Source organism: Leptinotarsa decemlineata, unplaced genomic scaffold, assembly GCF_025532065.1.
Source record: "Leptinotarsa decemlineata unplaced genomic scaffold, Ldec_3_MD MMD2_tig00026307_RagTag_RagTag, whole genome shotgun sequence".
Lineage (NCBI taxonomy): Eukaryota > Metazoa > Arthropoda > Insecta > Coleoptera > Chrysomelidae > Leptinotarsa > Leptinotarsa decemlineata.
Window position 1 is genome coordinate 6,853,700 of NW_027412681.1, and position 14,118 is coordinate 6,867,817.

The window sequence follows — 14,118 nt, forward strand, 5'->3', positions numbered from 1 at the left end:
ATGCCATTAAAAATATTCTTGGTTTGCTTATAGACTGGTCGAGTTAGGGGTGAATTATACTTATCAAGCCTAATCGGTCCCAAGATATCTTTATATTTGCAGACAAAAGAACAATTCGAGAAGCAAGAGTTTAAATTGGCCGCGTGTCTGCTGACCAATAAAATTGATCGTGTCTACAGCGGTGTTGCCAAGTGTATTGGTTTTTTTAATATCCACAGAACTGAAATATAGTGATCCAATTTGACAAGACGCCATTTTTGTTGTTATTGTTGTCAACTCGGTGTGAATACAACTGTTATAATAAGATTTGTTTGTTATAATTTTTTAATTAAAGAACGTTTTCTCTCATATTTGAATTTGAAATGAATATTATTTCTTATTTATAAACTTATATACCAATTATAAATTGTTGTGATAAAAACTTTAATCCAGTTTGCTACATTTTTTGATTTTCATAACTGTATATTAATAAGTATGTATAAAATCATAGTTCAGGTAAATATTTTGTGATCTTTCGATTTTGTGTACTGATTTTAGATATAGAAGTTATTTCCAACCATGGTTTACGTGTACATTTTATTTCATGTGGAGAATTTTTTCATTAATTTAAACGTTAACGGGTTCATATACACTTCCATTAATGAATATCAACATCATACTGCTGGATATATTTCAAAAATGACATTTTTATTGCGTTTTGTATTATTTGCATCCCATGTATAATTAATTATCCCTTCCAATGCATTTCTTGCACTTGTTTCTTAGATTTAGTTGTCAAAAGTGAGTGTGATTTTACTTTGAATCACGAATGAATCAGAAACTGTTTATACACTCCATGAATTTTACGATTTGGCAATGTTTATTATTTGTATTGTTCCTATTGGTCAATCAAACAAGACGCGGGACTAGACCCGTGACGTCACGGGCCTAGAAAGTCTTATTTTTAATAATTAAGTACGGAAAAACAACTGTATTTAGAGAGCTGAAACAAAGTATACTATTTTTCAATTCGAAATTACTATCAAATGAACTGTAAACCACAAATCATGAAACAAATCCATTTTGCGTCGTGACTTGGCCCTGCATCAGTACAAAATTCACTGGTTCAGGAGCTGAGCGACAGAAACGACCGTAGTCAACGACGTTTGTTCGCTGAATGGGCTCTGGAGCAGTTGGCAACTGCCCCTAATTTTCATCAAAAATTATTTTCAGCGATAAGGCCCATTTCTGGTTGAATAGGTACGTGAACAAACAAAATTGCCGAATTTGGAACAATACCAATCCACATGAGATCCAAGGGCATCCGACGAATCTCGAAAAAGTCACTGTTTGATATGGATTTTGGGCCCGCAGCGTCATCGGTCCATATTTCTTTAAGAACAAGATCTTTTTTTTGAAACTTCTGTCCAAGGGCATCAAAAATTATGATCCAGGGCTAATTCGATTCGGAATGACCTCTACCAACTTTTTGGAAAAGTTCAAGAGGAGCTCGAAAAAATTGCAACAGTTATAAACAATTCAGTAAAAAAAAAGAAGGGTTTGGTTTTTGCAAATATCTCGGAAAATATTAAAGATATCCGGAATTTGAAAAAAGATCTTTGAAGAGGAGGAAATTTTCAAAAAAATGTCCCACCTCTGGGAACTATATCACCAATATTTATAATTTTAATTTAGAGGCCAAAATAGCGCTAAAAGCGGAAGATACGCATCCCGCACGCGATGACCGATATGGCCCTTTGAACAATAAAAATAATTTCAACCCATCAAATATCATTTTTGAGGAAAAAAAAATCACATACCTTCTTGACACTTGAATAAACGAAAATCTATGGGAAAAATTTCCCGTGATTATTTCATTAGATATACTTTAGTTAATTAACTAATTTTTACAAGTTTAAAATTTACATAGAAACCCTGATAATTTTTAATCTAAAAACCTCAAATTTCGTTCATTTTTTGGAGCTTTTCTTGAGAGCCTTAAAAAAAGATTCCCGTTGGAAAAATTAAAAAATTTTGATTTTCCACTTTGTTGATAATAACCAAAGACGTTCAAAAGTGAAAAATTCATTTGAAGCATTGAAAAAAAATTTTTAATTAAAATTTATTCACTATTTGAAGTTACATAAAAATTATTTTTCATAATTTTTAGCTCTGTTTGTTTAAAAAATTGTTATGAACAAATGTATTGTTTATAAGATATTTGAAATTTTTTGGGATTTTTATCAGTGATGAATATTATGATTTTTAAAAACAAAATAGTTTCTTAAAAAAAATTTTATGGCTAAAAATGCATTTGTTGATTAACAATTTTTTTGCTACTAAATATGAATATTGAGGAACAATTTTTTTATCATAATTTTTATTTCTCTTTGATATTCTAAAAAAAAATAATTTATATTTTCCTTATATTTATTGAATGAACAATTTGTTTTAAACGAATTAATTTTTACGATACATTTTTTTTAAATACTACCAAAAAACAAAAACAACCATGTGTCCCTTTTTTTGTAAAAAAAACTTTTCTCTATTTTTTACAAATTTTTTTAATATTTTTCAGTTTTTTAACAAAAAGTGACAGATGGTTGTTTTCGTTTTTTTGGTAGTATTTAAAAAATATAACGTAAAAATTAATTTGTTCAAAACAAAGTGATTATTAAATAAATAAAAAATATATAAATTGAAAAAAATATTTTTTCAGAATATCAAAGATAAATAGAAATTATGTTTAAAAAAATCGTACCTCAATACTCATATTTAGTAACAAAAAAATTGATAATCAACAAATGCGTTTTCAAGCAATAAAACATTTTTAAAAATCATAATATTCATCACTGATAAAAATCCCCCAAAAAAATTTCAAATATCTTATAAACAAAACATTTGTTTATAATTAATGTTTTAAACATAGAACTAAAAATTATGAAAAATCATTTTTATGTCACTTTAAATAATATGGATACGAATTAATTTGAATATAAAATTTCCATGGATTTTCGTTTATTCAAGTGTCTAGAAGGTATGTGAATTTTTTTCTTAATAATGATATTTAATGGGTTGAAATAATTTTTATTGTTCAAAGGCCCGTATCGCTCAGCGAGCTCGCTTTTAGCATTATTTTCGCCTCTGAATTAAAATAAAAAATATTGGTGATAAGTTTCGGAAGGTGGGACTTTTTTACAGAAAATTTTCTCCTCTTTAAAGGCATTTTTTCAAATTTCGGATATCTTCAACATTTTTCGAGATATTTGCAAAAAACCGAACCCCCCTTATTTTACTAAATTGTTTATGACTTTTGCAATTTTTCCGAGCCCCTCTTGAAAATTTTCAAAAAGTTGCTAGAGGTCATTCCGAATCGAATAAGCCCTGGATCATAATTTTCGGTGCCCTTGGATAGAAATTCCACCAACTTCATTTGGCCTGAATTCAGAGATGTTTTGTTCTGATGGCTTATTTGAAATTTAGGAAGACTTCTGTTGTTAGATTATACTGATAATTTCGTCTTTCTTTGATACGAGTACGTCACTGAATTCCGAGTTCGGAAAACGCCATCACAACTATCAACATTCGGCTGTAAATCAACACGCTCGGATGGTAAGGCAATAATAGCATCGTATAAATGAAGCCCATTAAAAAAAATCCGCTTACTCTGAACGGTGACATTTCGCATGTGCTGCACGCTCTCGTGCAACTCCCGGACCTGTTGCAAGCTGTCCTCCAACACCGGATAGGTCTTGTTGGCGGGCGAATGGGGCGTCACGCTGATGGTGGGCAGCGGTCCGGGGCCGGGGCGGGGCAGCATGTCCAGCGCCGGGAGGTGGTAGTCGGTGATGACGTCCTCGTCACTGTCCGCTTCTCCTCCACTTTGGCCACATTCATCTGGAAAAAGAAAGGAATATATATGAAAATAGATACTTCGAAATGATCATATCGTCAAAGAGTAAGGTGCTGGTTTACAGTTCAAGAGGTAGTTATGAAACGGGGGACTCGCCTAGGATAGATTCAAAGTACGTGGGTCTATTCGATCCCCCACTGCAATGAACGATGCTTTATGAAAATAGTTACTTCGAAATGGATATATATTCAGAGTTGAGTTTACCGTCCAATATGTAAGCAGGAGTGGGGTTAGATTAGGTTCACACCAATTCAAATTCAACCAAGATAGTCCAATCTCCTAAAGAAACCGACTAGTTTATTTGGTGAATAATCTTTCAGGTCAGTTGGCGAAAGTGAAACTCCGCCAAAACTGATACTGGCCGCAGCGGGGCATATACGAAGTATATTTAAGAACACAGCACGATTGAAGGGAAGAAAACCGGGTGGGTAGCAGATCAAACAAATTTTCTCAGAGGACATCGTAGCTATTTCAGATCATAATATCATCGATGGAATAGATATTTTTATGAACAATTGTCATTTTCTTTGCCATATCAACTCCCAGTCATCCTCGCATCCAGTTAACCATGTAATAAAGTAACGAAGAAACGATGCAAATTTTGGATGTACTATACTGAAGGTATTTTCAATTCATTAGTGAACCAACAGCTATCTACTCGTATATTTCCTCACCCAGCAGTATCCAGTCTTTTCCACACGAGATTACCAGTGTATAAGGCAGGTCATAGATGACCGTTAAAAGCATTAAATAAATCGGGGGTCATTTCCAGATGGCCATAACTTTCAGTGTTAACCAGTAGTCTACAACGTTCCAGTTAAGCCTATTTTGTGTATACAATTTGCACAATTATGTATGTTGTTCATCTAATGTCTCTTTAGAAAGATGTTATTGACCTGACCTAAGGAGTACTGACATTAATGAACGAAATGGGCATTTACAACGGTTTATCATGGCTAACAACCATTTTGAACATACCTTTTTAAACATGAGATGTGGGGAAGTAATTAATGTAACATTAGGAACTACATTTATAAGTAACTATATTCAAAAATATATACATTCTGATGAAGAAAGTTGTTCAGATCATCGGTATCTAAACTCTGAAATCGGAAAGCAACACCAGGCACTGTAAGGCTGACCTGTATATTTACTTATATCGAATGTGTTTTAAAATTTGGAATTCTTTAGTAAGAGTTAGCGGTAGACCGATTACGGGGACAATTACGAAATTTACGTAAAACAAATATTGTCCCAGAAATGAAACGTGAATATTTCCTGATGGAATTCAGATCTTGTACTGTTGAGGTGAGCAATCACAAATGCATTCATTGGACTGCAAAAAAAAATTGAGGAAATTCAAGAGAGACTCACGAAGTAGGTGCGGAGAGGTTGAACCAATCCAAGTATGCGTTAGAATCTAAATCCTATGTTTGTCATTTCTCTAAAAAATATTCTTAAAACAAATAACACACTTCCCAGAATGAAAAATTACCATTATAGATAGGAGTAACGCATAAGTTCAGAACCAAAGGTCTTCAAAAGGGTATCCAGGAATGATCTGTAGGTGGCATAAAAGTAATAGATTTGGAGAACAAAAATAGATCGTAAAAATGGCAATCTAAAAGTATCGTTGCAGAAAGGACTGGAATTTCTACCTCAAAAACTGTGTATAATCGTGAGAGTATTACGGTCAGATCATTTGTTAAAAGACAACGGTTTCGCGACCCAGTATACGTACAAGTTGGCATTTTATGGAAAAAACGAAGATAAGTGTCATAGAAAACTGATCTACTTTGAAGAAACCACCAAAAGTAGTGCCTCTTTTAAAAAAGAAATTATTGTTTATGGTTCTTGTTCGAAAATTCGTATAGGGCGAACGGGGATAATTTTCCCCGAAAGAATAAAAGAACATATGGGTAGTTTTTCGAATTAAAATACAAATGAAATATTTGCAAACCAGACAAGCGAATCGTGATTATGAAAGAGATGTGAGAGAAAATGGTAAAATAGGTTGGAAAGTAGAAACATAAATGATGGGACAGTAGCCGGTTGGGTTGACGTGGGTGGTTTGCTCCACTCACTCAATCGACCGCTGTGTGAACCGGTGGTTCGAATCACAAGGCCGGACGATCGATTTTCACGTGCAACCCGTGTTAAAAATCACATGTTAAAAGGTAAGACCTCGTTAGTCCTTAGCTCGCACAAGTTTCGACTTTTGAGAGTTGGTGTTCATAGGGGTCCGACAGCTAGTTAACGGAAAAACAGATTTGAAATAGATTTTTCAAACAGATGAAAGGAAAACGAAAATATGAATGTCACGAATGTTATTAAAATCGGAACTTATGACAAGGAATCTATAAAATCACTGGGTGCTGAAGAAGAGCAAAGAAAAAATATTACAAGTAATACTCTGGAAGAGTACACAAAGAAGAGGGTTGAAGAAGAACTAATAATGGATCGGAAGGGAAAGAACATCATTGACTGAAAAGATAAGTTTTTGGTAGAGAAACCTGAAGAAGAGCGAGCCGAAAAAATATTATATATCATCAAGCCAAAAAGGCAAATGACAAATATATTATGTCCCAGGTCTAATATTATTAAATTTGTTTGACAATACAATATAATTTGAAAATATTCCACGTTGATGTGGCCGTAAGCCACACGAACACATTATTTAAAAAAGATATAAGCTGAGATAAATTGAAGATAAATCAACCCTCGATTGCAGATTTGAGTAGGTATTTATTTCCACCCCCGTCAATTCACATCCAAAGGGCTATAAGGGGAATTTCAATTTCGATACACCCACTATCAAATCCCCCAAGAAGTCTAGTACACAGTAAATCAACTCAACCCTTTGAAAAAGCATTCTTCAATCTACGAAAATACCGGTCAATTTACGAATGAAAATATTTTCCCAGCTACGTAAATGAACCGGGCAAGAGCAAACAATGTCTGAACGGCGAGAAGGTCACAGGTCACAGATCCTAACTCGACGTAATGAACGAGATGATAAAAAGAACGTAGTGCCTGTTGTTTCCTGTTGTTCGAATAGCGAGTAGGTCGAACGGAAACGATTTGGCATTCTTAATAACGTTTACTAGAGATTCAGTCGATCAGAGTATCTATAGGTTAGAGTTCGTGTAGGTTATGGACAACATGAGAAGGTTATATGGAACTCACAGGGTTCATGTTTTCTAACGGAGATGGGCATCGACTGCAGGATAACACAGCACTGCAAGAAAACAATATTTTTCAGCTAAGGTTCATAAATGATTTTAGCCATATAGATCAGTTATTTTATCGTGCACACAATTTTGTGATCTACACTGTGAAACTGAACACAATGTGTTCAGTTTCACTGATATGTGCAGTTCTAAGCAAAATGTTCAGTACTTCGTGAATAGTTCCATTCTACCTGAAATAAGAGTACATACATTTCTCATTCTTCATAAAATGTTCCGTTCTTCCCAGTTTTACGCAAAATGTTCAGTTCTCCGTAACATGATCAGTTTCACCCGAATGTGCAGTTCTAGGTATAATGTTCAATCGTTCACACCATTTTCAGCTCTTCTGAAATGTTCAGTTCAACGCAAAATATTCAGTTTTACCCCAATACGAAGTTCTTCGCAAAATGTACAGTTCGACGCAAAATGTTCAGTTCTTCGCAACATTATGAGTCCCACTCAATTGTGCAGTTCTATGAATGATGATCAGTTCTTGTGAAATGTTCTACATGAATGACAGTTCTACACTAAATGTTTAGTACTCCGTAAAATGTCCAGTTCTTCACAGAATACATAGTTCTTGTAAAATATTCACTTCTTCGGGAAATGATCAGTTCTACCCAAATATGCACTTCTACGTATAGATTTGCAAAATGTTCAGTTTTTTGCAAAATTATGATTTCCAGTGAACTGGAATAATTTACAGTTACTGAATAATTTACAGTTCTTGCAAAATGTTCTACCCGAATGTACAGTTCTAAGCAAAATGTTCAGTTCTTCACAGAATACACAGTTCTTGTAAAACATTCAGTTTTTTGTGAAATGTTCAGTTCTACCCAAATATGCAGTTCTACGTATATATATTTGGAAAATATTCAGTTCATCGCAAAATTATGATTTCCATTGAACTGTGCAGTTCTATGAATAATGTGCAGTTCTTGCAAAATGCTTCATCGGAATGTACAGTTCTCCAAAATTTGTTTAGTTCCATCAGAATGCGAAGTTCTTCGCAGAGTGTGCAGTTCTACGTAAAATGTTCAGTTCTACTTAAAATTATCAGATCCGCTCACCTATGCAGTTTAATAAATGATGTTCAATTCTTGCAAAATATTCCATTCAAATGTGCAGTTGTATACAAAATGTTCAGTTCTTTGCAAAATAGTCAGTTCCACTCAACTCAGTTCTATGAAAAATGTTCAGTTCTTACAAAATGCAAAATCCGAATACAAAGTTCTTTGAAAGGTGTACAATTCTACGTAAAATGTTCAGTTCTCCGTAAATATATCAGTTCCAAAATATATCAGTTCCACTCACCTGTGCAGTTCAATGAATAATGTTCAATTCTTGCAGAATGTTCTATCTGAATATGTAGCTCTACACAAAATGTTTAGTTCTACGAACATGTGCAGTTGTACGCAAAATTATCAGTTCTTTGCAAAATGATGAGTTCCACTCAGCTCAGTTTTATGAATAATGTTCAGTTCTTGCGAAATGTTCTACCAGAATGTATAGTTCTATAGAAAATGTTCAGTTTTATCCGAATGCGAAGTTCTTCGCAAGGTGTGCAGTTCTACGTAAAATGTTCAGTTCTCCGTGAAATTATCAGTTCCACTCACCTGTGTAGTTCAATTAATAATGTTCAATTCCTACAAAATGTGATATCCGAATGTGCAGTTCTATACAAAATGCTCAGTTTTACAAACATGTGCAGTTGTGAGCAAAATTATCAGTTTTTTGCAAAATGATGATTTCCATTGCACTCAATTCTATGAATACTGTCTAGTCCTTGCAAAATGTTCTGCCCAAATGTGCAGTTCTACATAAGTCCTTCGCAAAATGTTCAGTTTTAAGCAAATATTCAGTTAGTTCTACACAAAATGTTCAGTTCTCCGCAGAATGTTCAGCTCTTGTGAACTATTCAGTTGTGCAGATCTTCGTAAACTAGCCCAGTTCCACGTGGAATGTGCAATTCTAACTCAATTTTGTTTGATTCAAAATCACACAGTATCTAGTTGCTGCTTTCAAGTGCAAAATTCACTAGTGATATTTATAGTAACTGATTTTTCACCGATAACTTTTTCTTCTATTTTCAATATATTTTCATTTTATATAATGTGTATGGGTTTTAAAAATTATTGACACACTTAATAATTGACTAATTTATTAACTAGCATCAATATGTTGAATCATTTGTAATTATACTTCATTTACAGATTGCGCTCAATTAATATTATTAGACCGCTTTCATAATCGCTTATTATCGCTCGGTGTCTGGCACTAATCAGATTCCCTCGCGCGTTCGGCAAACTTGTATATATATATATATTACGACAGGGGTCACTTTGCCACATTTGACAAAAGAATTGAGAAACTTACGTGATTTCTATCCTGGTGAAGCTAAAGTGGGGAAAATGTGTTTGTCCATTTCTAAACTGATCAGATGGTTTCTAGTTGCATTTAACCTTGAAAGAAGTGATGTCGTGTGTATGCATCTTTCAAGTGAGTAGACAGATAAATCATGCCCTAAATAAAATAACTCCGGCCGCCACTGGTAGCCATAAACCAATTGTTATGTAGCTAAGAGCGCGCGAATGTACGATGTTCGCTGCCGCTCTAGATGCAGCGAGAATAATGCTACCGATGTCGAAGGAATTCCGTCGAAATTTTCTAGCGCATTCGATTACGATATATAAACGCTAGCCACAAGCATATCGACAAGGCCGTAGCCAGGGGGCATCAAGGGGGATTGTTCCCCCGAAAGTTCTACAAGCAACGGCCATCCAAAAATTATATCAAATACAACGATTGGTTTGTTTAAACATCACAGGAGTCATGAGAATTAATTAATTACTGGTCTGTCCCCTCTGGACCTGTAAGTTAAGAAGGTTGTGTTAATGGCTATGTTACGATTGCACACGGCTGGTATAAACCTCGAAGTAGGAATGGGTCAATTGAGGTTGAGCCTATGGCGAGAAGCGCACACTGCGCAACCTCTGCTGCAGGCAACTAATGATGCAATTGTACCCAGGTTTGTGTTTAATGAAACCTACAAAATACAAATAAAATAGAACACTAAGTTAGATGCTACAAATGCAATACGCATATATACAGGCGGCTCAAAAACCAAAGGAGGATCAGGATATGGAGTGTACTCCAAATCAGTAAGCCTAAGGATTGACGGGAGAATGGGAAAAAATACCAGCGTGATTCAAACAGAACTGGCTGGTATCTCAATCGCCACAAAAGAAATAATCAGGAGAGGAATTTCTGGCAAAAAAATAACAATCTGCACTGATTGCAGACAAGCCCTATTAGCCTAGAACAGACATGGTGTTACCTCAGGGCTAGTACTAGAGTGCCACCAAGATTTAGCCAAAGCCTTGCTTAAGCGGCTGGACTAAGAATTTTAGGACCCAGTGGCACCTACATCCTAATGATTTCGATAATTGCAGAACTAACCAAACGTCACACCCTTGCTCAATCCTTAAATAGATGGGATGAAATCAAAGGATGTACTCTTGCCAGGATCACCCTGGGAAGCTGGCGCTGAAGAATTATCTAGTGATGACCAGGAAAAATCTACGCTTAACAGTAGGATTTCTGACTGGCCACTGTCAACTAAGAAAACACCTTCATAATATGGGGCTAGTGAACACACCTCTATGCAGGATGTGTGAACAGGAAGATGAAACTGTCAGGCACGTCCGGAGTTATCGTCAATGAGAGAGTGTGTGTTCGGCGAGTCTTGGCCTACACCTGCTGATATAAAGGATATGTCTACTAGTGACCTGTCCACCTTCCTGGAAAGGACAGGATCGACGATGACTTAGGAGGACTACTCCTTGGGAGGTACTTAATTGAATAATGATTAATGCTATATTGTTCAAAATCACTTCGTGAATAAGCCATTATTCACGAAGAGATAGACATATATCATTGCGGACTTTTTTGTAGACCTTTTTGAGATGACAGACAGCGGAAAGCAACTTTGTTTTATACTATGTAGTGATAACATAATAAAAATATGACCTAATGCACTTTTTCTAACCCCTGAGGAAAACTTTGCCCACTATAATTGTTCTGTAAGCAATTCAAGTCTTTGTTATGAAATTAAAAATAAAAATGGCAACTTCACTTTCGCTATTTCCTCTACTATTTCTTCCCGAATCATTCCGGATACCGATAGATAAATATGAAGATCCTTTCGTAAGAGGACAGCATCCTATTTTCTCAATATACCATACACGCTAATGAATGATCTATAATATTTCACAAATAAAATATTCAATTGATCTGTATATTTTATTGAAAATTGAATAATGAAGGTTCAAAGATTGATTTCATAATGAATCAGCTCCACATACCAGAAAGTCGGTACTTAAAAAACTGTTAGACGTCACGAAATGAAAAGAACCAAAAACCATTATAGACCTAACACAATTAAAAACACATGCGTTACATTCGAATGTCGTTAGCTCCACATTCGCGCGATTATTTTTTTGTTCAAATTACAAAGTATAAAAAGTGCTAACGTTTGATTATTCTATTTCTTTCGGAGTTTCCCATTACAGTTTTACTGAGTGAGCAGAGGAAATGATTATTATTTTCCTTGGGAAGTATTGTTCTCGATATTTTTTTATTTAAAATCTCTCATATGTTTAACCCATTGAACTACTTTCTGATCACAAAGAGAGTTTATATTTGAATTTAGAACGGTTTAACGTTTGTTAATGACATTGTCTAATAATATGATTTGAATTCCTTGAAAAAACCAATACAATTGAAAATTAAAGTGAATAGCCGAAAATAACAATTATATTAAGCAAAAAAACACCCTGAAATTGAAATTAAATGAAAATTGAAGGATTTCAAGCCAATTTACTTCATGACGTTTCGATTGTGGATACTAACAATCGAAACGTCGTGAAGTCACTTGGCTTGAAGTCCTTTAATTGTATTTCATTTTAATTGTTCGATTTTCAATTTTTGCTTCTTTTTGATTTTATTGTAATTTTATTTCAGGGGTTTTTGCTTAATATAATTGTTATTTTCAGCTATTCATTTTAATTATCAATTTCAATTGTTCTTTCAAATATTTCAAATCGTATTAGACAACGTCTAGTCCAAAACAATGGAATTAGAACTGTTTATTTTGTTTCGGTCTGTCAAATGCAAAAGTTGCAAATGCTCAACTACAAAAGCTGTTGTCATTTAGAGATTGATTTTTTTAAATCTCGTTAATTCATCATGACTCACTATCTACAAAAATTAGGTTCTCCAAGTACTTTTAAAAATAAAAAATGGAATAATTTTCACATGAGTGTATCATCTTTTCCTCCAACCGATTTCCTGGGTCTTTGAAGTCCACTAGATACTCGTTAGGACAACAAGAAGGTTGTTCCGAATTCTTGGGGTCCTTGTTGAATACTCTTCGTGAGCAAAACAATGGCAAAATCAATACTCCTGACCGCTCTGGATTGAATGATTTCGTACAGGCCATCTCGTCTTGTTTTGCAAATCTTTTGCTGGAAAAATCCTCACTTGTTTACTTTGTAGTAAATGTTCAAGAGGTAGCGAAAAATTATGTGAATTTCTGAAACTTTATCTAGCGTTTCCTAATATGACTAATAACCAGTCCGTGCAAAGCTTATTGTTAAATCATCTGAAAATGGAATTTTTAACAGGTGACGATCGACTGTATTGTCAAACATGCGCCAAACTAACTGACTGTTATAAGGAAACAAGTATATCTGAGGCACCAGTCAATCTAATAATAACACTGATGATCATCAAAGAAGGCTCAACCTCTGACGGAAGCGAGAAACTTTTTCGAAGGTTCAAAATGGAAGAAAATTTTAATCCAGCAGACCACTATTATAATCTTCATGCAGTCATTGTTCACTGTGGTTCTGGCGTTCTGGCGGACATTATTACGCCTTGGTCAAAGACGAAAGGGACTGGTTTAAATTTGACGATAGTCGTGTCACGAAGTGTTCTGGCGATGTATTGAATCTATTGGAGCCTCTGGAGACACCCCACATTTTATAAGAGAGAGAGGACATTGACAGATCAAGATCTTCAGATGATATGGTGCTGCAGGTTTTTCCGGGTTTTACTGCAGCTGAAAAAGCAAATGCGCCACTGGAATCAATGTAGTCGCCCCGGAGCGTCAATTGATTTTTATAGTTATTTTTATTACTATCGTTTTAGAAATTATATATTTGTGAATCACAGAATTAAATTTTCACAGACAAATTCATTTTTGCAAAAAAGATTTTTGGCTTCCTTGTATTTTTTTATTTGGAGAAAAAATAAAAATTAGAACAACCGAAAGTCTGTTCAACTCCCAGTTTCATATCAAATTAATCAGAACAAATCACATCCAATAGAAAATTTCAATTCATAAAGAAATATAAAAAGGGTAGATATTTCATAAGACGAAATATTGAAATCAAATTTATGAATTGAAAAAAGTATTTTTTCAGGAAAAATTGGATTTCCGAATGGAGAGTTTTTGGCTGTCTACTCTTTCATTTTCATACAAAAAATCTGGGAAACTTCCGAGGTAACGAACCAATCAAGTTTTGGAAAATTATATGAAATCATGTTATTACCAAATATTTTCTTCAGTAGTCGCGAAATCAACAGATGAATTTTCAATCTACCAAAATATCTTAATATTGGTACAAGAAGCCATGTTTGTTTTATCAACAGATTTTTTTTGCAGTGCTTTATAAGTTTAGGTGTAGCAAAAACAGTACCGGAGAGGCGCTTCAAAACTAAATTCATTCATCACTTTCTGGAAATGATGACAATTTTTAACAAGGGTTATAATACCAAGTCTGGCGTGGAACTACGTACCATTGGTTGGCAGCAAGAGTGGTATATATACCTGAAGTGGGTCGGAAAGACCCACACCCTAAATCGGTACAACCAATCAGCCTTACATTCTGTTGAAAGGACTTGAGAGGATACTGGACGGACACATCAGAAAGG

General features: G+C 34.6%; 1 protein-coding gene across 5 annotated transcripts in view; it reads right to left on the bottom strand.

The window, feature by feature from the left end:
• cyst (rho guanine nucleotide exchange factor 18 cysts) overlaps positions 1–14,118 on the bottom strand; it is a 153,262-nt gene that overhangs the window by 57,118 nt on the left and 82,026 nt on the right. For all 5 annotated transcript variants that reach the window (XM_074181205.1, XM_074181207.1, XM_074181203.1 and 2 more), the window contains one exon: positions 3,646–3,876. In XM_074181205.1, the coding sequence (XP_074037306.1) occupies positions 3,646–3,876 (231 nt within the window). The remainder of the gene's footprint in view (positions 1–3,645; positions 3,877–14,118) is intronic.